Raw genomic sequence first — 25,381 nt, forward strand, 5'->3', positions numbered from 1 at the left:
GGATGACGTCACTCCGCGCCGACTCCGTCTTTGGAGGCGTCGCTCGCCGACCGCGTCGTCATGGAGCGGAGGACCGGTGAGGGACTGCTGGAGACGTGGGCGGGACCCACCAGAGGGGCAGGCGTGGGGGCGAGTGAGGGGCCACCGGACGGGCACGGGGCGGGCGGGTGAGGGGCCGCCGGGTCACCCACTGTCCGAGTGGGGAGTAGGTGAGCGGCCGCCGGGAGACCACCGGAGAGGCGCGCGGGGCCAGAGGGGATGGGCCGGGGACCACCGGAGAGACGGGGGCACCCGGAGGGGTCCCAGCGGGGCGTGGGGGGGTCTACCCGGCGGTGGTCTCCGACCCTGATATCCGACGCTGTCATGGGGAGAAGAGAGAGAGGGCTACTTGCTGTGCACCTGGTGGTGTCGGTGGGCCCCGTGCCGGTCGTAACTACCACCTGTGAGAGCTGCGCTTACGGCTCACCGGAAACCAATTTAACTTGGTTTCCAGGGGCAGGGGCGCGGCTGCAAAGCAATGTATCTTAAACGCCGGTTCGCAGCGTCCTCTTAGGGGCGCCTGGGGGGCTTAGTCGGCTCGATTTCGGCTCAGGTCACGATCTCACAGTTCATGGGTTCAAGCCCCCCTTTCCGCGCTGACAGCACGGAACCCGCTTGGGATTCTCTCTCTCTCCCTCTGCCCCTCCCCTCCGCCCCCCACAAGTAAACTTAAAAAAAAAAAATCACCGCCCTCTTAAATGTTTTCTGAGGTGTCACTGTACCAGACCCTGTCCAGGCACTGGGGACACTTGCTTCATTGCCCCTGTGCTCCTCTAGTGGAGAAGAGCTTTGGTGATGGTTGCAGGGTTTCTTGGCAAGGATAACACCCAATACTAAAGCCCACAGTGAGCCAGGGTCTGGGAATAAATAAACCTCTGCTCTTCCCAGGTGTGCAGTATGTGAAGAGCCCAGTAAACAGGTGCTGGTAGTTCACATGCCTGCCGAGTGCCGGGACTGAGCTCAGAGCCAGAGGTAGAGGATGAGTGAGACCCTAGCTCACCCGACGGGGCCCACAACCTGTTGAGGGGAGTGAATAGGCAGTTATGGGACCGGGTTCGGGCATGTCACACATAAATATGTGTCATCTTTTATTATCCTAATCATCTCCCATGTTTCTGTAACCTTCCACATGTAGGAGGACCTGTGCCCTTCCAGGCTCCCTGCACCTTCCAACCAGCCCATTGCTTTCTAAATGGGAGTCACTCAGATGTTTGTGATGGACTCCCCAGAGCAAGGGTCACAATTTCTTATATTTCCTGTGTCCCACACCGCATCCTGCACGGTGTTGGGGATACTGTAGCACCTGTGGGTTGTTAGTGAAAGTGATAAGTGTAGTAATCTTATAGTTGTGCCAATGTAATTGTGTTTGAAAAAACCAGACAGTTAGGGTGCTCCAAGTTCCTGAAGGAGGGACATCTTTCTGTGACTGGGCCCTCGAAATACTTCCAGGGGGATGTGGTGTGTCCCTGAAGGGAGAGGAGATACCAAGTCCTGAGAGGCAGAGAGGTGGGCAGGTGTGTGGAACCAGGGACCGACAATGCTAGAGCCACGTTTTGAATCCAAAGTGAGGAATAGTGGGAGATGGGGCTGACGTGCGCAGCAAGGCTTTGCAGGCCAGAGCTCCTGGTGGCCCTGTGACAAAGAGATCCCCAGGCACTGGAGCAGAGTGGAAGGGGGCGGGCTTCCTGGAGGTGGTGCTGAAGCTGAGGCCTGAAGAGTGAGGGTCTGCCCAAGGGACACAGAGCTGAGCCAACTTGCCAACAGAGCTCCCGGCGGGAAAGACAAGCCAAGTGCTGGAAACTGGCTGTGTGGCCCCACCCAGGCTGACAGCAGCGTGAGCTCAGCCTGCGTCTTATAGACGCGGGTCCCGAAGTGCTCCCACAGCTGCAGCGCCGATTTCTGGAGCGGCCCAGAGGCACAGCTAGGGTCACGAGGCACCAGCGGCGCCTGCAGTGGCCCCAAGAGGCTCTGGGACTGGGCCGAATGCCGTGCTGGGGAGTTCTAGGCCTAGCCAGACGGTGTAGGCGAGTGGAAGCCTGTGGCTGTGGCCCTTACCCCTTAGAACTACACGTGGGGGGTTAACACGGGGCAAAATGGGCAGCGGGTGGCGAAGTGCACGTCAGTAACCGAAGGTTGGAAACCACCTGTTGCCCTTCAGAAGGAGACTGGGTAAATTTTGACCTGTCCCTAGAGTGGAAAACTGTGCGGCTTCCCATGAGGACAGCGGCGCTCTTGTATACCACATGGGCCCATCTGCCAGATGTCCGGCAAAAACACCAATGTGCGGGGCAGTGTGGGCTGTCTGCGTGATGCGCCGCCTCAGGAAGAGGTGGTGACAGGAAGTGTCTCCTGTGTGGGGCCAGACGTACCTGGGAAGAATTCAGGAGAAAAAACAAGGGGTGCACTGACCGCCCTGGGGCAAGGGACCTGGTAGCCAGCAGGCGGCCAGGGGAGGGGCTTGTCAGTATAGCTCCCTTTGCCTGTGTTAAGAGTGTCCAGTTATGAAAGATAAACTTTTGGAGTGTGACTGATTCACATGAATCAAAGCCACACTGTTCAGAAATGTCTATGGGGGGAAGCCAGCTGCCAGCCCCATCCCACCACCCGTCCAGGCAACTCCCCGTTCTCTCTGATCCTGGGCCGCTCCCTTGGGTCGCTTCTCAAGAGCCTGCACTCATTTAAGGGAGACTCGGGACCTGTGAAGTTGTACCTGCCCCAGGTATGCACCCAGGAAGGTGACGAGAGGTGTCCCAGCCGCACACAGTCCTGTAGCACCTCCTGTCAGCTGTCAGGGACACCATCCAAGTTCTCGGAAAAGAAGAGGTCGGCTTTCACTGCCAGCCACAGCGATGCATGTGTGTCCCTGCGGCGACTTTCAGATGGCACAGGGTAGGAAGCACTCGCCCTCGTTGGTGTTGAGAGCATACCCGCGCATGAGATGCCCTCATGGGGAGTCCCCTGCCTCATGATTCGCAGTGCTGGCCGCACAACAAGTTGTTACGAAAACAGACAACGGAGCACCTGAGCGGCTCCGGTCATGATCTCGCGGTTCGTGGGTTCGAGCCCTGCTTCAGGCTCTGTGCTGACAGCTCAGAGCCTGGAGCCTGCTTCAGATATAGTGTCCCTCTCTCCCTCTGTAACTCCCCCTGCTCACTCTCTGTATCTCTCTCAAAAATAAATACTAAAGAAAAGAAAACAGGTCAAGTGGTAGGTAAAGTGACTTGAAACAGACTTCTGAGCAAGTGCGAGGATATCCTTTTGGACCAACAAAAATGGAAATTAAGTGAATACTTAAAAATATGCCTATAGGAAGGTGCTGGTACCTAACCGGAGACTGCTCCTTATGGTTCTTAACTCTTAGGAAGAGTACGTGGTTAATGCAAATTTCATCAACACTGCTCTGCTCAAATAAAGATTATTTGTTGCCAAAAATGCACCTTCCTAAATTGGGTATAGAAAAAAGAAATTCCTGCGCTAATAAAGGGGGTTGTAATTGGTAATCCAAAAATAATAGGTTTACAAAGCCCTTAGGTTTAAAACAAGCTTTCTGGATTTACAGCCGAGCGCACTAATCACGGCCATGGCAAAGCTGGACAGACTGAGGATTGCAGTGCCTTGACCCAGCGGCACGCACATTTCCAAGCGAGGACAGGGCGTGGGGCTTGGATTGCGTTTTGTTTTCAGCAGGGCCGGATTAAACACCTGGGTTGTCTTGAGTTTACTCTGTTTTCGGACGTTACCAATCTGTTGCGACTTTATCACTAACCCTGATTTTTCGCTGTGCAGATGAGAAGCGCTGGCTTGGCCTGGCGCGAGCGTGCTGGAGCGGCCGCACCTCTGCGGGACTCCCTTCTGCCGCGTTAACCGCCCCCACCCTCTGTTGCCATAGGTGTTTCCAAACAGGACATTCGCGAACAGATCTGGGACTACATGGAATCACGAAACTTAGCGGATTTTCCCCGGCCTGTTCATCACAGGATTCCCAACTTCAAGGTACTGAAGCCTTCCCGGAGCATTCAGAAGGAAAACAGGAGAGTCCCGAGTGAGCGAGATAGTCATGCGGTCACTGTCCTGCCTCGTGGTGCATCCGAGTGGGGTGGGCAGTGAGTAGTGGTGCGAAATCCGTGCCGCTGGCCTGGCCTCTGGTTTGAGACGCCCCTCATCCCAGTCACTTAAGCTTCGCTCTCGCGGCCACTGGCCCTTCTGCGCGGGGTTGGTGGTTGGTGGCATCTTGTCACGAGCTGATGCTGCGGGGCCTGTTCACCCCTTGACAGGGAGTAAGACACTTGTCCTGGCTGCAAGCATGTCATTGTGGTGCCTTTTCACAAGCTGCTCCTTAAGAGCAGCAGCGACTGATGCGCTCTGAGAGGGGAGCCCCAGCCAGTTTCTTTGGAGAGGAAGGCCTCAGCAGCCCCCGGTGATGCCAGGCCTCAGTTTCCCCGTGTGCAGAATAGAAGCTAATCCGAGATGCCTGTGTGTGGTAGCGTTCACAGGAAACAAGTTTACTTGGACGGGCAAACGTACACAGCTCATAATTTGGGCTCCTTTTCCACAAGAAAGACAAAGCGCTTTTTGAAAACACACCGATGCCCCGTCAGCCCAAAGCATGTGTGGCCGTTTCCTGCCGTCATCCTCCATTTTGGCTGGACCTCGTCTCCCCACCCCCGGCCTCTTGGAAACAAGCCCCTGTTGCTTCGAAAACCCGTGCTTTTTGTATGATTTGTGTTGCTGCTTTGTTTTGTTTTAGTGCTTGTTTTCCCAGGGAGAGAAATTGCCGTGAGGTACAGGAGAAAGAGAAAGGTGCACAGATTCAGTAAAAAATGTTTAAAAAGGAAGCAACTTGGAGAGTTGGTGGTAATCCGCTCTTTTTTGGTTTAGGCAGTAGTAAACACAGGCGTGTTCATTTTGCGAAAATTCATCAAACTGTACACGATGTCTACGCCTTTTTGGAATGTATATCTTATTCCAGTTAAAAATAAACTGGGGATGGGGCGCCTGGGTGGTTCAGCGTCTGGCTCTTGATTTCCACTCAGGTCATGATCTCACCGTTCGTGGGATTGAGCCCCACGTTGGCTCTGCGCTGACAGGGCAGAGCCTGCTTGGGTTTCCCGCTCTCCCTCTCTCTCTCTGCCCCTCCCCTGTGGCACATGCTTTCTCTCTCTCTTTTACTCTCTCTGTCTTTGAAAGTAAACATTAAAAAAATAAAAATAAATAAATAAATTGGGGTGAGGCTGGCTTTTTTAGCTCCTTTCTACACTGACTTTTTCTCTGGGCGACTCCTGGATATTGCCTGAGAATTAGTGCCCCCCCCCCCCCCCCGCCTGTCTGGGTGAAAAGCTAGAGCAGTCGCTCGCTCGCGCATGCTGTAGGCCCGGGATCCGGCCGTCCTGTTGGTAATGTGCAATTGCATTTAAAAACAGGGTGCTTCCCGTGCTGCCGAGCACCTCCCACGCTTGCAGGCGTTCAAAATGGCCAGAACCATTAAGGTCAATCCTGACGCTCCCCAGACAAACGCTCGCTTCTTCGTCCTCGACGTAAGTGCACCTCTGTCTGTTTGCCTAACTAGGGTTCTTATCTGGCTTGCCAAAACGTCAGAGACCTAGAAGTTTTTGCCAGAACACGGGAAGTTAAAGTGGACCCCGACAAACCTCTGGAAGGCATCCGGCTGCTGGCGCTGCAGGTAACCCCGTTTTCCTGAGCCAGAGCCCTGGCCGCTGGCGAGATGCGGGCTCCAGGTGCCTGCAAATGGGCGCAAGCCTCTGTTGAGGAAGATGGGGCTTCTGACTCCCTCCAGTGCAGGACACCCTGGGAGTTTTACTTGAGAACGGTCCACGTGTCTTTCATTTGTCTGTCAGAAGTCACGAGTGTTCCTGAATCCACAGGTAAAAGATGTTCAGAACGGTCACCTCGAGCATTCTTAAATCGGATGTGCTTCGTCAGAAGAGAAAGATTATTTACTTCTGCTGCTTTTATATCATAATTCTTTGACATTTTTGATAACCCGTGAGTGAGAGATCTGATGACATCTCCAGAATATACAAATCAGAACAGCGTTTCCTAAAATATGTAGGCCCCTGTTAAAGAAAAAAAAAAAAAAACAACTCCCCCAGGGTTGCTGTCAGTTCACCAGCTTAGTACGTGTAAACAGAACGGTATAAACTTAAACGCTCATAGCTCCCATGCAACCGTAAAACCAAAATAAACGTGTAAGTTAAGTCTAAACCGTAAAAGCGGTAACATGCAGATAACAGCGGTAGTAACATCACCGATTCAAGGTGATGGTGGCTGCTGTTTTGCTGAGACCAGTCGCCGTGGAGAACGTGAACAGGGATCTCCGGAGCTCCTTGCGCAGCCGTGCGCCTTGTGGCAGGCCGGCTTTCCCGCGGCTCCCGAGGCCTCGGGCCTGGGGGCGCCCTGCCGCCTGTGGCGAAGGGAGCACCCGAAGGTGATTTTGCGGGGACCGAGGGGGTGCGGGGCTCCTGCTCTGGCCCTTCCAAGGCTCGCGTGTGGGGAATCCTCACGTTTGCTGATTGTGGTTCAGCCCCAGGGGGAGACCCCCATTTAGGCTTTTCTTCTGGAAGCATTCTGTCTTGCCAGCCTTATTTTCCTGGACAATAGTTCCCTGTAGTGAATGAGGTAATTTCTGCAGCAGCAGAGAAGGGCCTGCAGCGAGTGCCCGCCGTGTGCAAGGGCACAGCTCTCTCTGAACGCTTGGCTGCATCACCTCATTAAATCCTACCAGCTGCCCTGTAGGGGAGATCCCCGCTCCTCGTGACACAGGAAACTGGACCCTGAGAGGTCAGGTGACTTGGCCGAGGCCCACGTCGGCAGTGGTGGGGCTGGGATCGTGACCCGCACCGTGACCACGGGGCCAGCTCTGTCCGTCTGCGAGGTTCTTAACCGTCGGCCCCTCAGCACAAGGTCAGAGCCTTGAGTGGGTTGGAGATGAGTCCCGGCGTCCTGTAGGGGCGCAGCCACGTGGCGGTTGGGGTAGCAGCACCCTCCCCATCTCTCTGTCTTCAGGGGAGAGAAATGGCCACGCCGGAGAAGCCGCTCTATTCCAGGTTGAGAGCTCGGGGACGTGATGGTGAAAAAGACACGTGTGCTCCCCGCGCTCTGGGGCTCCGGGGCCGCCGGCTCCTCGCTGTTGCTGGACACCCAGTAGCTTAAGAATCACCTGGGAAGCAGGTAGACCTGCAGGCTTTGCGACACCTCCCGAGCTCCGGCAGGGACGGTGGCGCACGTGGCCACAGCCGGTGCCTGGGGACACGGAAGCCTGCTCTTGGGGATACACAGTTTCCCAGACCTTCAGTCGGTTTCTGGAGCCTCTTTTTAACAGATACCCCACTGGCGCTTTGAGAGCCGCTGGCCGGGCCGGCCCTGGCCGCCCGTCGGCCCCACCCAGGGAGCTGTGAAAACTAGTCATTGCCGGTGTCACCTTCTGAATGAGAGGCTCTGAGTGGCCCTGGGCCTTGGCTAAGTCTTAGACGGCCCCCCAGGTGATTTTAAAGCGCAGGTAGGGTTGAGAGCCGCTGAGCTGGTAGGTGAGAAGCTTCCAGAAAAGAGGGAGTAACCAGAATAATATGTAGCACACCAGTGTCTCCAGACTACAGAGGAACCCAGACCTCTTTCACACTCGAAAAGAGCACGTGGTCACGGCTTGTGTTGAAATATTTCCTCTGTCGTGGCTTTAAGTATGCCAACCCGCGATTTTATAGGTCTTGTGTTGGTCTCAGGCTGTCATCTCCTGCACAAAGACTGAAATATACTCTTTTTACACCAAAGATTTTATAAGTTTACAGTTGGCTCATGGGCTGCCCCTGCATAATCTGCAGGGATGCTTGTGGCAGTGGTTCTGGAACCATCCTGGGCATCAGAGTCACCTGTGTGCCTGCCCCCTGAGCTTCTGGTCATTTGTCACAGGCGTCCAGGGGCCGCTGCTGGCTGGGGACCACACTTGGAGAACCAAGGCATTTGGGAACTAAATAGAAGAAAAGGGGCTGTGGACTCAGGTCAATCCAAAATATCGATTATAATGAGATTGGAATCTGCTGGACAGAAAGAAGGCTCGGGCCGGGCAGCAGGTGCCCAGTGAAAGCATTGTACCTACAGAGTGTGTAACACTGGGGAGGGGCCACAGGAAGGGCCTGGTTGGAATCCTTGGGCTTCTGTGCCCATTTGCATCGTCATTGCCTGTCGATTTTGAGTGGCAAGTAAACTAGAATTCGTGTTTGATGACCAGCTGTGGGGTGGGCCAGTGGCCCGAGTGACTCTTTGTATTTAATTAGGCATGCAAAGAAGTCGTTCCCCAACAATGCCAGTCACAGCAGCTTGCCTCTGCGCCTGAAACGTTAAAAATGCACACAAGAAGTTCCTGGCTTTAACTATATAATTCGTTGATTGTCTTTCTTTTAAAAGAGCAAAAAAACATTGTTGGTGCCAACACCACGGCTGAGAACGGGGTTATTTAATAAGATCACGCCGCCGCCCGGCGCAACGAAGGACGTCTTGAGAAAATGCGCCACCTCTCAGGTAAGTGCGGGCGCAAAGTGCCCCACAGAACTGAACTTCGTTTTCCGCAAAGCCAGATGAGCGGAATTGGACAAGCATCCAGCCGTCCCGTGATACAGGAGCCACGTCGAAGAACCACAGGTACACGGGCTCCACTTGAGCTGCTCGGTTTCTCTCTGGCACAGGTTTGCAGATTGTAAAGTTCCCGTTAAAAAGGAAGAGGAAATGAGTTGCCTGGCCTCTGACACCTCCCCGTGTTGGCCTGTCACTGTCTGGTGTCTAGCAGTTTCTGAACTGCCACCAGCGCAAGTGGGGACTCAGGGATTTGCAGAACCCTTCAGCTGGAAGTGGCCTCAGCAGTTCTGAATAACGACTTGGGTAATTCAGGGACGGGCTTTTCCGGAGTGTCTCACAGTGTAGTCAAACGGAAGTGTGTAAATACTATCCTAGGCTGCCCTGTAGTGGGATTTGCCTTGTGTTTTGCAGATGAAGAAATAGAATCTGGTGACTTGTTTCAGAGTCCTGGAATAGACCCCCGCTCGTTTTGATTCCTAATCTATCGGGAATGAAAACTAAGGCATCAAGATATTCCTATTTATTTTTTCCATCGCATCATTTTAATACAAGCAGGATAAGATGGTCACCTGGCCAGATAATGCTGGTCAAATGTGAATCGTGCAATAAATGGTGTAGAATTCATTCCTTCAGTGGTTTCGGCTGAAGGCTGTGTATCAGCAGCTCTGCGACACGGGGCATTTCAGTGGAGGCTGCAGAGGTGTCACCTAAACACGATTTTCCTCCTGGTGTATGACCGTGGGCTAATTGTGTCTGTAGCCAGCTGTATAATTAAGAGATATTCCTTTTTAAAAGAGATTTTCCGCTTAAGTCTGATGTTTAAAAATTGAACGCTTATTGTTACTTATCGATAACTTTATTCCTAAAATAGAATCTGATGTGGTTTACAAAAACCCGTGTAATAGAGAACGGTAATAAAACACGTGTAGAAAAAAGTGCAAAGGGAAATTCAAAGTAGAAAAACGAGAGACGGTCGTGCTTCTGGTTGGTGTTCAGAAACGCACCCTGTGGGATGGTCCGCGGCTGGCAGCACGGGCCACGGGTACGCACTCGCGTTTCCCAGAGCCGGCGGGGAGCGTGATGAGCCGCACAGCAGTCGTAGGTTCGGGAGAGTAAGCGCAGTTCCCGTCCTGGGGTTGAGGCCCGGGTCAGGTGGCCGGTCCCTCACACGCGCCCCTGAAAGTGTGACTGGGCCCCGAGCGGAGCCGGGCCAGCACTCGTGACTGAGCTTCAGTAGGGTTTGAATGGCCGAGTTCGGGCTCTGTTACAACATGACGCACCGGAACCCGAGAAGGAGGTTTTCCTTTTCTTCCTGGCTGGGGAAAATGGCAACGTGGAGAGAGCCTCACGGCCGCGCGTGTGCACGGATGCGGGTCGTGGTGTGCTGCAGCAGTGGAGGGCGGGACACAGACGTGGGTCCGTGCGGGGCCGTGATCTGGTTGCCGGACTGATCTGTGCCCCTTCACGTCTGAGACGCAGGACCACATCAGCCCCCTTGTTCTTGAAATACGGGCCCCCTCGGTGTAAACGTGTGTACGTTAGGTGGGTGTGGGTTGAGTCCTATCTCAGGAGTGAATACGCTCTGCGTGCTAGTGGCGGCCCCCAGCATCTCACACTTAATGAGTCTGCCCCATGCGCTTGCTGGCCCCATCTCATGCACGAAGTGCATCACCTCCGCCACCTCCTTCCGTTCCACAGCAGCCTGACGAGGCCGTGGGCAGCGCCTCTGCCTTACGGATGGCGACATTGAGGGTCAGAGAGCTTCCTCCTGCTGAGGTCACGGGGCGCACAGGGGTCTGCACATGGTTCCGTGTGACTCCCCCCCCCCTCTTTTCTAACCACGGCACTCCTCTGATTTGCTCCGTATTGTGAAATTACCGCCTTACTCATTTGTGCTGTCCCTTCCAAAGCGCCATCTGTCCTGGGGCAGAAACTGTGGGAAATTATCGTCAATGCCGCTCCCATGATGCTGTGTGCCTGTCGTAGGGCACGAGTTTGCCTCCTGCGAGCTCCTCGCCCGTGGACTGTGAGGGGGGCCAGCTGCTCGCCGCCCGGGAAGCATTCAGGCCCACGTCTCTGTTCGCAGGGCGTGCGCAACTACAGCACCCCCGTGGGCTTGGATTCCAGGGTCCTTGTGGATTTGGTGGTGGTGGGGTCCGTTGCCGTTTCTGAAAAAGGTAAGGTTAAAATCGCACCGTGACCTGCAGCGTGACATTCTGCTGTCTCTCCGTCTCCTAGACCCTGACGGTAAGTAATTTCAGTTTCTGGACACGTTCCTGTCCTCTGAGTCACCACTGTCTCTCTCATTCATTTTGTCCCTCACACTCAATACCTTTACAGTGTTTTCAGTTTTCTTAGCAGGAAAAATAAAGTGACATCATCTCTGTTCAGGTGGTGAGAGATATTTCCTCTGTTCTTAAGCTACCTGGAACCAGAGCTGGATTTGTGTGTAGTGTGTCAGTAATGGTTGGTTTTGGAGAACCTCCAGTGAATGGGAAAACGTCAGGCTCTAAACTTTGTTTCCGTTAGGAAGCGGCGGCCTCTGGGCGACGCGTGTTGTCCCGAACCTGACCGGGAGGCCTGGTGCTTTGCCATTCGGAGGGGGGGAGTGGGGGCGGGGGGCGGGGGGCTCGCCTCTGTCTCTCACTCTGCCCTAGTATGGGAGCCGTTGTAGTGCTTCGTTCGCGCTTTTGCTTTCTCTGTATTCCAGTTACGCGCTCTGTCTGTGTCATTGGGGATGGGTCCCCAGAGGCACACGTCTCCTGGGTGCCTGCTCTGGGCCCCGTGTCAGGCCAGCTCTGGGTGGTCTCTGCCTTGGGCCGCAGGGCCTGGGAAGAGCAGACACAGCGGCTGAACTGCGGTGTGATGTGCTCAGTGCCCGACACAGAAGTGAGCACTGATACCGGCGAGGGTCAGCAGAGTGACCCTAAGGCCTCGAGCTGGGCATCATCTGGGAAGCGACCTCAGGGCTGGCCCTTACGTGCCAGGTGGCGGAGGTGGGTGCAGCGGGAGAGGAGAGGAGGAGGGGCAGCACAGCCCTGGGTAGGTTAGGGTTGGCTTCCCAGAGGCCGCGAGGCCCGGGGACAGGCTTGGGGCCGTGCTCTTGGCAAGGGGCAGTTAGCAGGGCCTTCTTTTCAAAGATGATCAGGCGCTTCTCAAAGCATCACCCGTGCCCTTCCCAGGCGTCCACCGTCCGTAGTTCCTTGTGTCTGTGAGAGAGATGCCTGTGAGTCCACACGTGTCCTGCGTTCTCTCTGGGGTGGTTTGTGCTGACTCTGTTTCCCCAGAAGGGGGCAGCAGCACATGCGGCACTGTGTGTCCTGCCGGATGATGTCCGTCCCTGCAGACTGATGGGCACTTAAGGTGTCACCGGGGTTTGGTTTTGGCTTTTCCCTTACAGATAACACTAAAGGGAGCCAGAGTCCTGGGGTTGAGTCTGTGGTGCCTTCCAGGGCTTTCCGTGGCATAATCCTAACAAGTGAATTGCCGAGGCAAAGGGTGGACTTTAAACCCCGGTGGCTGTAGCCACATAACCCACCTCGCATCCCCAGCCCTGTACAGCTCGCCTCCCTCCCTGCTCCCGTGCCAGTAACTAGAATAACCACACTCTGGTGCTTACCCGTCCCGTAGTGAGCAGTCGTGTGCCACCTGCCGCTTGATTTGCATTCCATGGTGAGCAAAGGTGGTCATTTCTTGTGTTTGCTGCTCACCTGCCTGTCTCTTCGTGCAGACTGTCCACATCCTTTGTGACTCAGACAATTCTGCGTGGAACTGTCTTTGTCTCGTGTATTTGCACGCGTGGCTGGACGTTGGTGACTGTAAGAGTTGCGTGACAGACCAGCATTTTAGACCCATGAGCACTGATGCCCTTTGTGATGATGCTGATGCCGAGGTTGTGCAGAAGTCACGGGCTTCCTAACGGCACGGTGTCGATCCTCTTGGGAGCCAGGGTCCCGTCTTGCCGCGTTCCTTCCTGCCGCGTAGCTTCTCATCCAGCCTCGGGCTCAGCCTTCCGCTCGCCCCACCTCGGACTTTGCAGTTTGGGACCAGGGCCGCCGGCCCCGCCCTCCTGTGGCGCTTTTCACAAGGCAAAGTGATGCCGTCTTAAATCGCCTGTCCCTCATTTTCGTTTTTATTTCTCTTCCAAGAGAAATAGCTTAAAAAGATTCTGTGTTTAGTAGAAATTTGTTCTTAATCTTTTTAGAAACCGCTCTTTCGTTACTTTTAAACCTGAGTTCTGCTCATACAAACACAAGGTTCCATTTCCTCTTGTAACACGTTTAAAGGGCTCGAGGTTCACGTCACTGCGTGCTGACTGCTGTGCATGCGCAGTGTCTTCTGTCCCCTGAACCCCACTACTGGGGGGCCGCCCGCCCGTGGGCTCACTGTGGCAGTTTCTGAGGAGGGGCAGGGGATACTGGGTCCCGGTTTCTGCTTCCACTGTGACCTAATGAAACATGTACTCCGGAGATACTACTGATGCTCTGCGTGTTTCTCAGGTTGGAGAATTGGGAAGGGAGAAGGTTACGCTGATCTGGAATATGCCATGATGGTGTCGATGGGAGCGGTCGGCCCGGAGACACCAGTGGTCACCATCGTCCACGACTGCCAGGTGCTGCCCGTGAACGGGCCCAGCAGAGCCACTGCCACACCCTAGAGAGCGGGAGGGGAGGGAGGGAGAGAGACAGAGACGGAGTGGTCTCTGCCTTCGCTCCGCGGCTGTCGCGAGTGGCGGCCATCAGCGGGGGCCGGATCTGTTTGGCAGCATGACGGGTGCGGCCTTCTCCCTTCGGGCCTGGCACGTGCGTCTACTGTGTGTGCGGTGAGCACGGGAGCCGTGTGCCCGCCAGCCCCCTCACCCCCTTCTGTTTGACCAGGTCATCGACATACCTGAAGCGCTGCTCGAGGACCACGACCTCACCGTGGACTACATTCTCACTCCGACGAGAGTCATTGCCACGGGGTGTGAGCGCCCAAAGCCAACGGGAATCTTATGGTCCAAGGTGGGTGCCGTGGCCGGCAGTGGCCTGTAGCTCAGAGGCATCCCCTCCTGTGTGGCGTCCTTTGGCATGGCAGCTGTCCCCAGGCCTGGCGTGTCTGTGCGTTACAATCACCCGCGAGCTTTTGAACAGTTGAGCTCCTGAATCTGTCTCCCGGCATGGGCCCAAGAATATACTTTGCAAACCCGTGGGATTCTGGTAAGCAGGCAGGTGCAAGGTCTCCCGCCGCAGGGCACCAGCTGTCCATGGCAGAAAGAGCTGCCCACTCGGAGGGCCGATGCCCCGACAGCCTTGCTGGCGGGTCTCATCTCAGGGCTGCGTGCCACCGTCCTGGCCACAGCCTCCTGCTGCCTCGTCGGCTTTCTCGCTGGGAGTGCCAGGTTGTCTCGTGTGACCTGGCCGTCCACGCGGTACCCGTGGCCTTCGTAAGCTGATGCCTTGGTGACTTTTATCCGCAGCATTTGCACGGCACACGGCACGATAGTCTGCGGTAGGAAGTCGGTCCCAGAGGCCAGCCTGCAGGTTAGGGCCCCGCCTGCCGGCCAGAGCTACTGAGGAGACGGGCACAGCTTGGGCTTGGTATGGACTGAAGCCTTTGTTCCACACCTTCCATCCCTGGAACCCGAATTGCCCAGAGTTGGAAAGCAGCCTCCCCTTGGGCATGGAGACCCCGTAACCTCCACCTCCAAGCTTGACACCAAAATGAAATGCTACGGCCCAGTGGGCCTTCCCACAGACGCCACGGCCAGGCAGTTCTGGGCTCCTTCTAGGTTAGCCCGACGAAAGCAGAGAGGAGAGGCAGGCGTGACCTGAAAGTGGGCCGGTGGGGGTCCGAGTGCGTGCTGAGCACCGTGGGGAAGCCAGTGGCACCCTTAGTGAGTATTAAGATGTCCCTCGGTGTCTCTCCTGAGAACTTGGGTTTAACTTGGAATTCGGGGCCACAGCTGCTCTGAGTGGAGGCTGATACACAGGTCACAGGAGCAAGATGGCCTTTGCTCACGGCTGAGAATGTGAGTCGGGGCAGGTTACACAAGAGGCTGACTACAGCAAGGCTACAGGTCCCCTGGAGCACAGCACTTCACAGACGGAAGGCCGACTGCAGCCCACATTAGGAAGATTCTGGGCGGCCTCTCCAGGAAGAAAAACAAAGATGTGTTGCTTTGGGGAATAGTCATGGTCACATTCTGCTGATTTTAACAAGAAAAATATCAACAGGCGATGTTATTGGTCGTGTTAGGTGAAGGTAACTCCTCGTGTGTAAAAGAAAACCAAATGAACCAGGGATCCCAAAGAAGTAGCCATACTTTGTACGTAGGGCGTTGAGGCCTTTACTGGTTTTTGACGCCCCCACTGTTTCAGCCCCTTCCTGGAAGATCTATTGCTAATGAGGCCTGAGCAAGAATCTCAAACTTTTATTTTTTATTTTTACTATTTTTTTTTAAGTAGGCTCCACGCCCAACGTGGGGCTTGAACTCACAACCCCGAGGTCAAGATTTGTGTGCTCTACCGACTAAGCCAGCTTGGTGTCACAAGAATCGCAAACTTTTATCTATCTATGTATCTATCTATCTATCTATCTATCTAATGTTTGTTTATTTTGAGAGAGAGAAAAAAAGCATGTGCAGGCAGGGGAGGAGGAGAGAAAGAGAGGGAGCGAGAGAATCCCAAGCGGGCTTTGTGCCGTCAGCACAGAGCCCAGCATGGGGCTTGAACTCACGAACTGTGAGACCATGACCTGAGCCGAGATCAAGAGTCGGATGCTTCATTAAACAACTGAGTCACCCAGGTGCCCCAAGAATCTCAAACTTTTAAAAGGCCATTTCTCATTTTGGGGTCCTGTGTTAGTTCTCCCACCACAGGGCGTCCCTTTGCACGGGGTCATGTGAAAGCAGCAACTTTCTCCAGTCCCTGGGGCTTCTGTTCTGGCCTCGCTTTGTGTGCAGCCGGAAGGAATTTTCACTGACATTGGGAACCCCTGAATTCCACTGAGGATTTGGGAAAGGGTGGGGAAGTTCAGTCGTAGGATACGGTTTGATTTCAGATGGACTATGAGATACACGTTGGCATATCCTCCTGTGGATATTCTACCCGTAGACTGTTGTCGTGTGGGTATTAGAATCCCCGAGTTTGCTTCTCGTCTGTTTTGTGGAATATCTGGAATCACAGTTTTTTTCTAACCACTGTAGACCTCCCAGATGAAGGTTACGAAATAAGTACAAAGTGTGATACGTTTTCTTTTTTTTTTTTTTTTTTACTCGTTCTTAATACACAAAGATTCGGGCTCTGGGCTGATGGCTCAGAGCCTGGAGCCTGTTTCCGATTCTGTGTCTCCCTCTCTCTCTGCCCCTCCCCCGTTCATGCTCTGTCTCTCTCTGTCCCAAAAATAAATAAACGTTGAAAAAAAAAAATTTAAAAAAAATTAAAAAAAAAAAAATACACAAAGATTGTGCAGCATTCGATTCCCCTGGCCTTTGCCCCACCTTCTGAGAGAGGCACGTGGTGCTCCCGCTTGGGGGCCAGCGGGTATGGACTCTGCTGTCCAGCTGTAGTTCCTTTGGGCAGTGGGGAGGGGGGGCCCTTGACCCACCTTGTCCTCTTTTCTGCCTGTGCTTTGTGACTTTAAGTTTTTTTAATGTTTTATTTATTTTTGACAGAGAGAGAAACAGCATGAGCAGGGGAGGGGCAGAGAGAGGGCGACACAGAATCGGAAGCAGGCTCCAGGCTCCGAGCTGTCAGCACAGAGCCCGACGTGGGGCCCAGACTCACGAACCGCGAGATCGTGACCTGAGCTGAAGTCGGACGCTTAACCGACGGAGCCCCCCAGGCGCCCCAAGTGCTTTGTGATTTTAAAGGCGGGTGACCAGGGGGCGCAGTAGTTTGGAGAGCCCAGCAGCCACTGTAGGGCCTCTCAGTCGCTGTATCTGTGACCTTGGTGCACCCTCTGCAGGTCCCCCCCCCCCCCATTAGTTTATCTGTAGCGTGGAGAGCGTCGGTGCTGACCCCACAGGCAGAGCACGGAAGCACTGGCTAAACTTGCCCTTTGTTGCCGGCGTGGCTGTCACAGGCGTGAAATGGAAGTCGGTAATTGTGAGAAACGTGCCTGGACACTGTTGGGGCTGGCAGAGTCCTCGCGGTTCCCCTTTGAGACGTTCACTGAGCCAAGACTGGGCCTGGCCCGAGTCATTCCGTGGCTGTGCGTTATCACCGTGTGCCCTTCACTGCCTCTCGGTGAAGGAGAAAGAGACGTTCCTCCTGGAAAGTGCGTCTGCTCTGTTCATGTGGGTTCCTCTGTTCCCTCAGAGTGGCCTCTCACCTGCCGACCTGTCAAACTCAGGGGACTTTTCCCTGTCTAAGCTACAAGGTGCCATGACTGCCCCACTCCAGCCACAAGCTGCCTCCCCTGAGCCCCCGGCCCAGCAGGTCCAACCCGGTGAAAGGAGGTGTTCCTCCCAGGATCTCTGCCCAGCTGGCCGGTGGACGGTATGAGACCCGGCCATTGAGGTGGGTCCCGAACCCCCGGGTAGATGTGGATGGCCATGTGCAAGGTGACCTGCAGGCCTTAGCTCTGGCTGGAGCCCCCGCACAGCCCCATCCGCTCCCAGGGCTGCAAGGTGGCGGGTCACGACAGAGCAGTGCAGTGTCCTGCCCAAGAGCCTGGCTGCCCGCTAGACCCAGACGAGCATCTGGCAAGCAGGACGGGGCCCTCTGCGCGTGGGGCTCCAGGTTGTTTCTGACACCTCCGCTCCCCTCGCATGGCCCCACCGGACTGGACCTCAGGACGGCGAGACCCGTGCCTTTATTGACGTCTGCTGAGCTAGAATGGGGTAGATGGAGGGTATGATACTTATTTAAGGGTACCCTGGAGACATGGTCAGGCAACGGGGTGTGGCTGCAGCTCCAGAGAGACCCGGGGCACCCACGAGACTGCTCCTTGCCACCGAAGCCACAGATCAAAGGACTGCTTCCCAGCCCCTTTGCTCCCTGCAGTAATTGTGGGAAAGGTGTCATCGCTGATTACGGAGGGGAGCAGTGGGACTCTGTTGACCAACGTCTGGATGTTTGTCTTTCTCGGATCAACTCATTTTGTCCTTCAGTGAGGAAATGGGGCTCTGCCAGGGTCATCCTTGTATACAGGCTCAAAGAAACAAAAAGTTCTGTAGCATCCACGGCTGTTAGGGAGTGCTGTTCCCAGATGGTCACCACGCCGGTTGACTGACTTCTTGAGAATGACACATGCCTTGAGGAAAAGGGTTTGGGGACAGGGACCTCTTCTGTGAGCAGCAGCCGTCCTGGGACGCAGACGCCCGCTTTCCGATCCCGCATCACAGTGTTGTGTGGAAGTAACAGCCAGATGTGGACTGAGCCACACCTACCACGGGGCCGGGGACTTAGGCCGATCCTTCCATTTAAAAAGATTTGCTGTATTTGTCCCAGTAATTGAACTTCTAGGAACCTGTCCTAGAGAAATACTTAGAAATTCAGGTAGAGATGCGTGCATCCCGTATAATGCAGGGCCCTGAGGTGCGTCAGGGTCCCAGATGCCAACCCTGTCATTAAAGTACACGCAGTCTTTTGAGAGTATTTGAAGGTGAGAGGAAACGCTCGTGTGATATGTGCCGGGTGGACGGGCAGTGTGCGCGTCTCTGCACGTTTGCGGTGTCGTGTGTCCTCAGCCCGTGGCGCTGGAACCCGCGCAGGAAGGGGCGGGAGTAGGCCCGCGTGTGAACCGTAGCCGTCTCCGAGAGGGGGATTCCGATATCTGTTCACCGTTTTCTGAATTTCCCACAGCGGGTGCGTGCCCCCCATCCACACTACCGAGGAGAGACGGTTTCCGCGGGCAGCCTTCTCCCCGGGCGCTCGCCTCCAGTTCTGCAACGAGCCTCCCTTTGCCGCGCGCCCAGGGGGTAAGAACAGGCGCCTGAGACGATGCCCCAGTTCTCAGGAGTCCTGTGCTTGTGCGTGGGGGCGACGCTGGCCTGCCCCAGCTGCTGGTGCAGAGCACCTGCCTGTGCGTGAGGTGGGGCCACACGGGCCGCTCTTCCCCGCGCGGCGGACGCCCCGGTGTGGAGCTGAGCCCGGAGCCGCCTGGCAGGAACGCGTGCCACACCCGGCTCCGAACTGGCCCGGTGGGAGGGGACTCCTTGCGCTCCTGGGCTCGTCTGTCGGGCTGTCCCCACCCTCCGAACAGCATAGGATGGGCGGGCACCGAAGTGTGCGGACAGAAGCTGGCATGTGTGGCACGGGTTGGAGGTGATCATGTGTTCCAGCGAGTAAACACCATTTTACCCCGTGTTGCGTAGTGATTCCGTGGCCACCCCCAAACGGCCCCTCTCTTCCTGACTGTGGGCGTGGCGTGCGATGGGGCGATGGTGTGCGGTCACTGCCCTCCTGGTCCTTCAGCACCCACAGTAAGAGCATAATTATAAAGGAGTGGCCCTGTGGGGCCTTTTCTATTAAGTGACACCTTTGATCATCTCTGTGCAAAAAGACGTACAAATTGAGCCCTGTTACAATCAGGAGACACTATAATTAGCCAACAGATGCTGCGAGGCAGGAATGACTTTTGGAAGACAGCACGTTCATTAGCTGTGCTGTGTTCTTGCATGCTTGGTTACTCGAGTCACTTCACCTTGCTCATTTGAAAGTACCGTATTTGAAAGAATTTTCGATCCAAGCACCTGGGTGGTCACTTGAGCCTCCGACTTCGGCTCAGGTCATGATCTTACTGTTGGTGAGTTCGAGCCCCGTGTCAGGCTCTTGTGCTGACAGCTCGGAGCCTGGAGCCTGCTTCGGATTCTGTGTCTCCCTCTCTCTCTCTGCCTCTCCCCCGCTCATGCTCTGTCTCCCTCCGTCCCTCCCTCCCCCCGTCAAAAATAAATAAACATTAAAAAAATTTTTTTAAATAAAAGTATTTTCGATCCGTGAATGACAAGTGTTGGTCTCATGTGTGGCAGTAGTAATTTGTGTGGACATTGTATGTCACATGAGAAATACGTATGGCGTTCCTTTGCCAGCAATAGCTCAAACGTGTGCTAGCATTTCAGAGTGAGGATCCTCCCTCCCAGTCTCTGTATCTTCTGCTCAAGTAAAGGGAGAGTCAGGAAAAGCAACAGGCGTGAAATTCTGAAGCCAGGGGTTGGCGGAGGCAAGGTTAGAACCGGAGTCTTCCTTCTGAGTTGGCCGCAGGTGCCTTGAGAGTTAGGCTGCTGGTCTGCATTGGATTTAGCATGTATTTCCAGGGGACAGGATTTTTCATCTTTAAAGAGAACGTATGTTTATACACGATCTTCGTAAAACGTCAGTGGAGAATGGTTTTGGCACATAAAAGAAAGTTAAATTCGCTATACTATCTTTTAATGGAATGATTAGTTATTGAAAGGCAGAAACGTGTTTGTATGTTTGGTTAATAGGCAAAAATCTTTCGTGTCACATGGCACACTCGCAGATGTAGCAAATGTTCCTAATGGCCAGCCAGGAAAAACAGCGTCGCACCGCGTGGACTGTCCTGAGCGTGAAGCCAGCCCGTCTAGCCGCGCACAGAGGCCTCTGTGTCAGCTGTGGGACAGCCGTCAGCCCCAGCCACTCTGCAAAGAGCACAGAAATGGCAGACAGCTGGGAAAGTGGCAAAAGTGGCCACCTCTTAGTCGGGGAGATTTTTCCATTGAGAACGTGTGGGCGTGCAAGCATGAGCCGACGCTGAGCTTTGTCCTTCCTTACCCGAAACCATCCTGTCTTGAGACCAGCAGTTTTAGGCAACGGTGACGCAGTTGGCATTTCCCCTTGTAAAGGGGTGTGTGTGTGTGTGTGTGTGTGTGTGTGTGTGTGTGTGTGGTGTGTGTGTCTGAGTGTGTTTGCGGTGCTGTAGACTTAGCTCAGAATGCGTACCCAGTGAAAACATTTTTGTTGTTCAGCCATTCGCAGTGTGTACCTGTGCCTGCTTGGGATACAGCGCCCCCCTGTGGGGTGCGGAGCGGGTGTGCTTTTGCCCCACGTGACGCGTTCTTATTTTATTTTTTTATTTTTTATTTTTTTAAATATTTATTCATTTTTGAGACAGAGAGAGACAGAGCATGAACAGGGGAGGGGCAGAGAGAGAGGGAGACACAGAATCTGAAACGGGCTCCAGGCTCTGAGCTGTCAGCACAGAGCCCGACGCGGGGCTCGAACTCGCGGACCGTGAGATCATGACCTGAGCCGAAGTCGGCCGCTTAACCGACCGAGCCACCCAGGCGCCCCCGTGACGCGTTTTTAAATGGATCTCTGCTGCCTGAGTGTGGAACCTCGCCCCCTGGGTCAGGTTCCCTGAGAACGCTAGCTTCTGCCGGAGGGAGCCCCGTGGTTCGCTGGGCAGAAGCACGTGGGGGTTTCAGCATGTGGGGCGATCACCCGGCCAAGACCGCTCGGAGCGGGTGCTGGCGCAAGTGCTGTTACCAGGAGATCTGGCCTCGCGGGTGTTGGGTGGAACGACATTCAGCGTTGCCACAGAAGTACGTAGTCACACGTTTCCTCCGACTGTAATTGCAACTTTGAGTTGGGTCATCCTTTCTAAATACTAGATCTGGTAACTTCAAGACATCCTGAAGAACCTATATGACCAGTTTGGGGGCACCTGGCTGGCTCCGTTGGAAGAGCATGTGACTTGGGGCGCCTGGGTGGCTCAGTCGGTTAAGCGTCCAACTCGATTTCGGCTCAGGTCACGATCTCACGGTTGTGAGATTGAGTTCCGCGTCAGGCTCTGCACAGGCAGACAGTGCAGAGCCTTCTTGGGATGCTCTCTCTCCCTCTCTGCCCCTCCCCTGATCACTCTCGGCACACGCTCTCTCCCTCTCTCAAAATAAATAAACTTTAAAAAAAAAAAAGCACGTGACTTTTGATCCCAGAGCTGTGAGTTCAAACCCCACGTCGAGTGTAGAGATTCCTTAGCAAATAAAAAGAATCTGATTATGACCAGTTTCAATCTGTTTTTAAGTACTCTGAAAGGACACGGGAATGTGAACTCTTTAAGAAGGTAGAATGGAGGCGTCACGGGAATGTGAACTCTTTAAGAAGGTAGAATGGAGGCGTGGGAGGGTCGGTTGCTGGACCAGGCCATCTTCCGGACGCCTTGGGACCAGAGCCTCCAGGGTACTGGCCTGGGAGCTCTGTCACCTTTGAGTGAATCAGTTCGGGAGAATTGCAGAGAGTCCAGTGGAAGAAGGATCCCTTTTGATTAGAAAAGAGAAGCTTCATCTCACGCATGTGTCCGTGCAGACGTGGTTTTTGCTTGTCTCTTGGCGTCTCGACACTGGGAAACATTAGGGGGAGGTTGTCTCTGAACAGGGTCTTTCTGTGACGGCTGAGAGTCTCTGTGCTGCTCTGAGGACGTGAGTGGGCAAGAACCGGGCACAGAGGCTTCCGACGTGGCCGTGCCCGGGAGCGAGGGTGGTGTCCGTTTGGAGAGGGATCTGAGCCAGCGGAGAGGTGGGCCAAGGTGGGCGTGTTGTCCACTTAGTGCTGGCAGAGAGAACCAGGTGCCAGATTAATGAGGACCAGCAGCCTTGAAGTTTGCGAGGAGGGGCTCGACCGTTCTTGGGTGTTTGAGTTTCTTTGACCCTTTCTCTAAATCGCTGATCCTTAACCTGGGGCCTGTGTGCCCCTTGCGGTTTGGAGACCCCGGAGTAGACTGGCAAATTGCGCACAGAATTGCGGGGGACTCCTCCTTGGGAAGGAACCCCGGCTTCTCTCCCAAGGTGTCTGACCCCTGCCGGGGATGAGAACCATTACTCTAGTGACATACGGTTCTGAATGGAAAGAGAACATCGTTACTAGGTGGGCTATTTACTTGTAGAGGGAAGTTACATCTATCCGGCTCGTACGCTGATACGTATCCTGACGTGCCCACGTTTGTGGGAAGTCCCGTGATGGGACCATTGCCCACCATGCCCTGTAATTGGTCATGTACAAGCTCTGTGCCCTAACGCAGGACAGAACGCATCTGTAAAGACTGGGGATTGCTAAGAAGGGCTCACCAGTGCCTTTCTCTTCCTTTTCTGCCATGTGATTCCTTAAACGACAGAAGACGGGTTTTGTCCCGGGTTCAGTCGTCCAGGCTCAGCCTAACCTGAAGGGCTTGCCATGCGGCAAGCGGGCTCGAGTCAGTCGCCTCTGTGCGCGGACCCCACTTGTCCATCCCGGTACTCGAGGGGGGCCCTGCCTCCTGTCTCGGGGTGCTTTTACCGCCTCCTTTGTTGCAGCTTCCCAAAGAGCCAAAGTAGAAATCCTGTTCATTGAGACTTAACGTTTCGTGTAGGGCTGCTTTGTAGCTTGATGAACCCGTTGCTAGAAAGTTTTCAGAAGTGGCGTTCTGTTTCAGCTTTGCCTTGACTCTGCATTTTTGGCAACACGTTGAAAGGTTCGGTCCCTGAGGAACGCTCCTCCAGTGGAGGAGTGGGGGGAAGGGGGAGGCCCCAGGGAGCCCCGTGAAAGAGCTCATCCCACTCACAGGGTGGGGACTTGGGAGGAGGGGCTGGCATGGAGGCAGAAAGCCCCGATTATCATGGAGGTCACCAGGGGGATTGCCACCTGTGACCCGTCACCCTCTTTCCACTGACCTTCCCCGCTATCCCTTCTGCATAGGAGGCCTTCGCTTTTCTGTTTCCCGAGTAGAGAAAACCGTTCCACTCCTGCCAGCTGCCGTGGCACGTCGGGCACAGTCTGAAGTGGCTTCGGGGTCCCAGATTTCACTTAAGCTGGGGCAGGACGGGGACCGAGGGGTCCTGCTTCCCAGAGGGCCAGGGTGGGCCCCTAGGGCAGCATGGCCGAGACTGCTTACCTGAGCGTGTGCGGCAGAGGCCCCCGTGCGACTTTGATTTCTCCTCTGTTCGTGACCGTGTTGGGACCCCCGGAGAACAGCTGGGACTGCTTTGCTCTTTCAGATCAGCTGGGAGGTGATGGGGAAAATCCCAGTACTCCAAAGCCTTCGTCACCGAGAGAAGCAGGCTGGGAAAGACGTCACCCTCCGGGACGAGCCCCGGCGCCTCCTGGGAGCCAGCAGCCAGCAGCCAGCTCACCTGAGCGCCGTCCGGGGGCCCCGGGACCCACCCCTGCCAGAACCCTGCCCTGCGCAGGGGGAGGACGGGCCCACTGGCACCGTTTGCGTCGGGAACCTTCCCCGGGACGCCCGAGTGAGCGAGCTGAAGAGAGCCCTCCGAGAACTCGGAGCGGTCCCCCAGAGGCTCACTTGGCAGGGGCCCCGGGGCAGGGCCCTCCTGCATTACCAGGCCCCGGCCTCCGCCCAGCAGGCCGTCTCCCGCTTGCAGGGCTTGCGCTTGGGGGCGGCCACCGTGACGGTGGCACTGGCCAGGCGGCAGAGGGCCAGCGACCTGCCGGGCGGCCGCGTGCAGGAGCCACAGGCTGACTGTCGCCCGGCCGTCGCCGACCTGTGATGGGGCGCTGCTCCGGTCCCCGTGGAACTTGAGGGGCGTGGCAGCGGGACTCGGCAGAGCGTTGCTGTGTGAGCGGCTTTGGGCCCAGGCCTCTCCAGGATGGCCCGGCCTTGTGTCACTGCCCAGGACCTCCTGACGAGTAGAGAGTCAGCCAGTAGCTCACGGCCGACATGTCCCAGCCCTGCTGTGTCTGCGTCCCGTAACCTGCCGGGTGTTGCCACCACACTGGCTTCTCTGGTTATTCAGAGGCCGCAGGGGACCGAGTCGGAGTAAACGGTGGCAGCCAGGGGTTTGTGGTTGGGGGGAGGGGGAGTAAGGGGCGAGGCCCTGGCAGGGGTCAGGTCCTGGCAGGTACACGCCCTGCTGTCCTGGGATCCTGGGTCTGGAACCACCGCAGGGGGAGAGCTGTGTTCAAGTCGCAGAAGCCAACAAGTGCGGTCTCCTGGGTGCGGCTGTTTGTCACAACTTGGCGCTGGCGTCCGTGACGGAGAGCCCGTGTGACTGGGGGGCGGTACGCACCTCACTGCTCTGCCCTCCTTGCCTCTCCGGCCTCACCCCTCCGTCCGGGAGAACACCCTCCACTCCACATGGTCTTGTAGGAGGTACCCGCCATGGAGAATGAGCTGTCCCAGCCTGTGTCACAGACAGTGACAGACGCTCATGCCGGTTTGCCTAATGCCCCACGTTTCTTGTTTTTTTCCCTCCACTTTTCCTAAAAAGCAAACTGGATTTTGGCTGAACTATGCTTTCTAAACAGAAGCACTTTTGCAATGGATCCTGGGCAAAAAGTCAAAGAAAGCATTTACATGGAGATTTTTTTTTTTTTTTTTAATGTATACACGTGAGAAATTTTAGTTTTTTCACCAGCAGGTCGTGCTGGGCACGTTGCAAGCACATTGTTACACCTCAGGAGGGCCTGGCTTGCGTGTGCTTTCAAGAAAACCTTGAGGCACTCGGTCTCCCTCGCCAAAGCACTTTCTCATTGGCTTTACAAGGAAAATACCGTGGAGACGTCGGAAAAGCCTGCCCTGAGATTGCTCAGTAAATGTAGGCTTCTTTCCCAAGGCGTCAGGAATCAAACGAAGGGCGGAAAGATCTTCTGGGCTCTCTCTTCCCACCTGTACCGCCCACCCCACCCTTGTGGCTGCCTTTTGCTTCGTCACCCAGCGCCCGGCTCAGATGTTAGAGGCTGAACCTGACCCCCTCACCCAGAGCAGCAGTCTGGTCGTCTGACTCCTCACGGTTTTTTGTTTTGCTTTTCTGCCTTGTTTCTCCTGTCTTTTTTCCATAAATTTTCCCTGTATTTGACATATTCTCGTTTAGTCCTCGTGG

The 25,381-nt window shown here is 55.2% G+C and overlaps 1 protein-coding gene across 3 annotated transcripts; it reads left to right on the forward strand.

Moving 5' to 3' along the window:
* MTHFSD (methenyltetrahydrofolate synthetase domain containing) lies at positions 1 to 25,357 on the forward strand. Of its 3 annotated transcripts, none has more exons than XM_030297648.1 (8): positions 1 to 76; positions 3,929 to 4,032; positions 5,460 to 5,573; positions 8,458 to 8,571; positions 10,712 to 10,802; positions 13,125 to 13,237; positions 13,503 to 13,628; positions 23,540 to 25,357. In XM_030297648.1, the coding sequence occupies exons 1-8, from the start codon at positions 61 to 63 to the stop codon at positions 24,047 to 24,049; spliced, it is 1,188 nt and encodes a 395-aa protein (XP_030153508.1). In that variant the 5' UTR covers positions 1 to 60; the 3' UTR covers positions 24,050 to 25,357. The 3 variants fall into 3 exon arrangements, with proteins under 3 accessions (XP_030153508.1, XP_030153507.1, XP_030153509.1); XM_030297647.2 differs by lacking the exon at positions 5,460 to 5,573 and adding an exon at positions 5,606 to 5,719 and having other exon boundaries at positions 27 to 76; XM_030297649.1 differs by lacking the exons at positions 1 to 76; positions 3,929 to 4,032; positions 5,460 to 5,573 and having other exon boundaries at positions 8,491 to 8,571; positions 8,736 to 10,802.
* Positions 25,358 to 25,381: the final 24 nt, after the last annotated feature.

This window comes from Lynx canadensis, chromosome E2 (assembly GCF_007474595.2).
Source record: "Lynx canadensis isolate LIC74 chromosome E2, mLynCan4.pri.v2, whole genome shotgun sequence".
NCBI classification, from domain to species: domain Eukaryota; kingdom Metazoa; phylum Chordata; class Mammalia; order Carnivora; family Felidae; genus Lynx; species Lynx canadensis.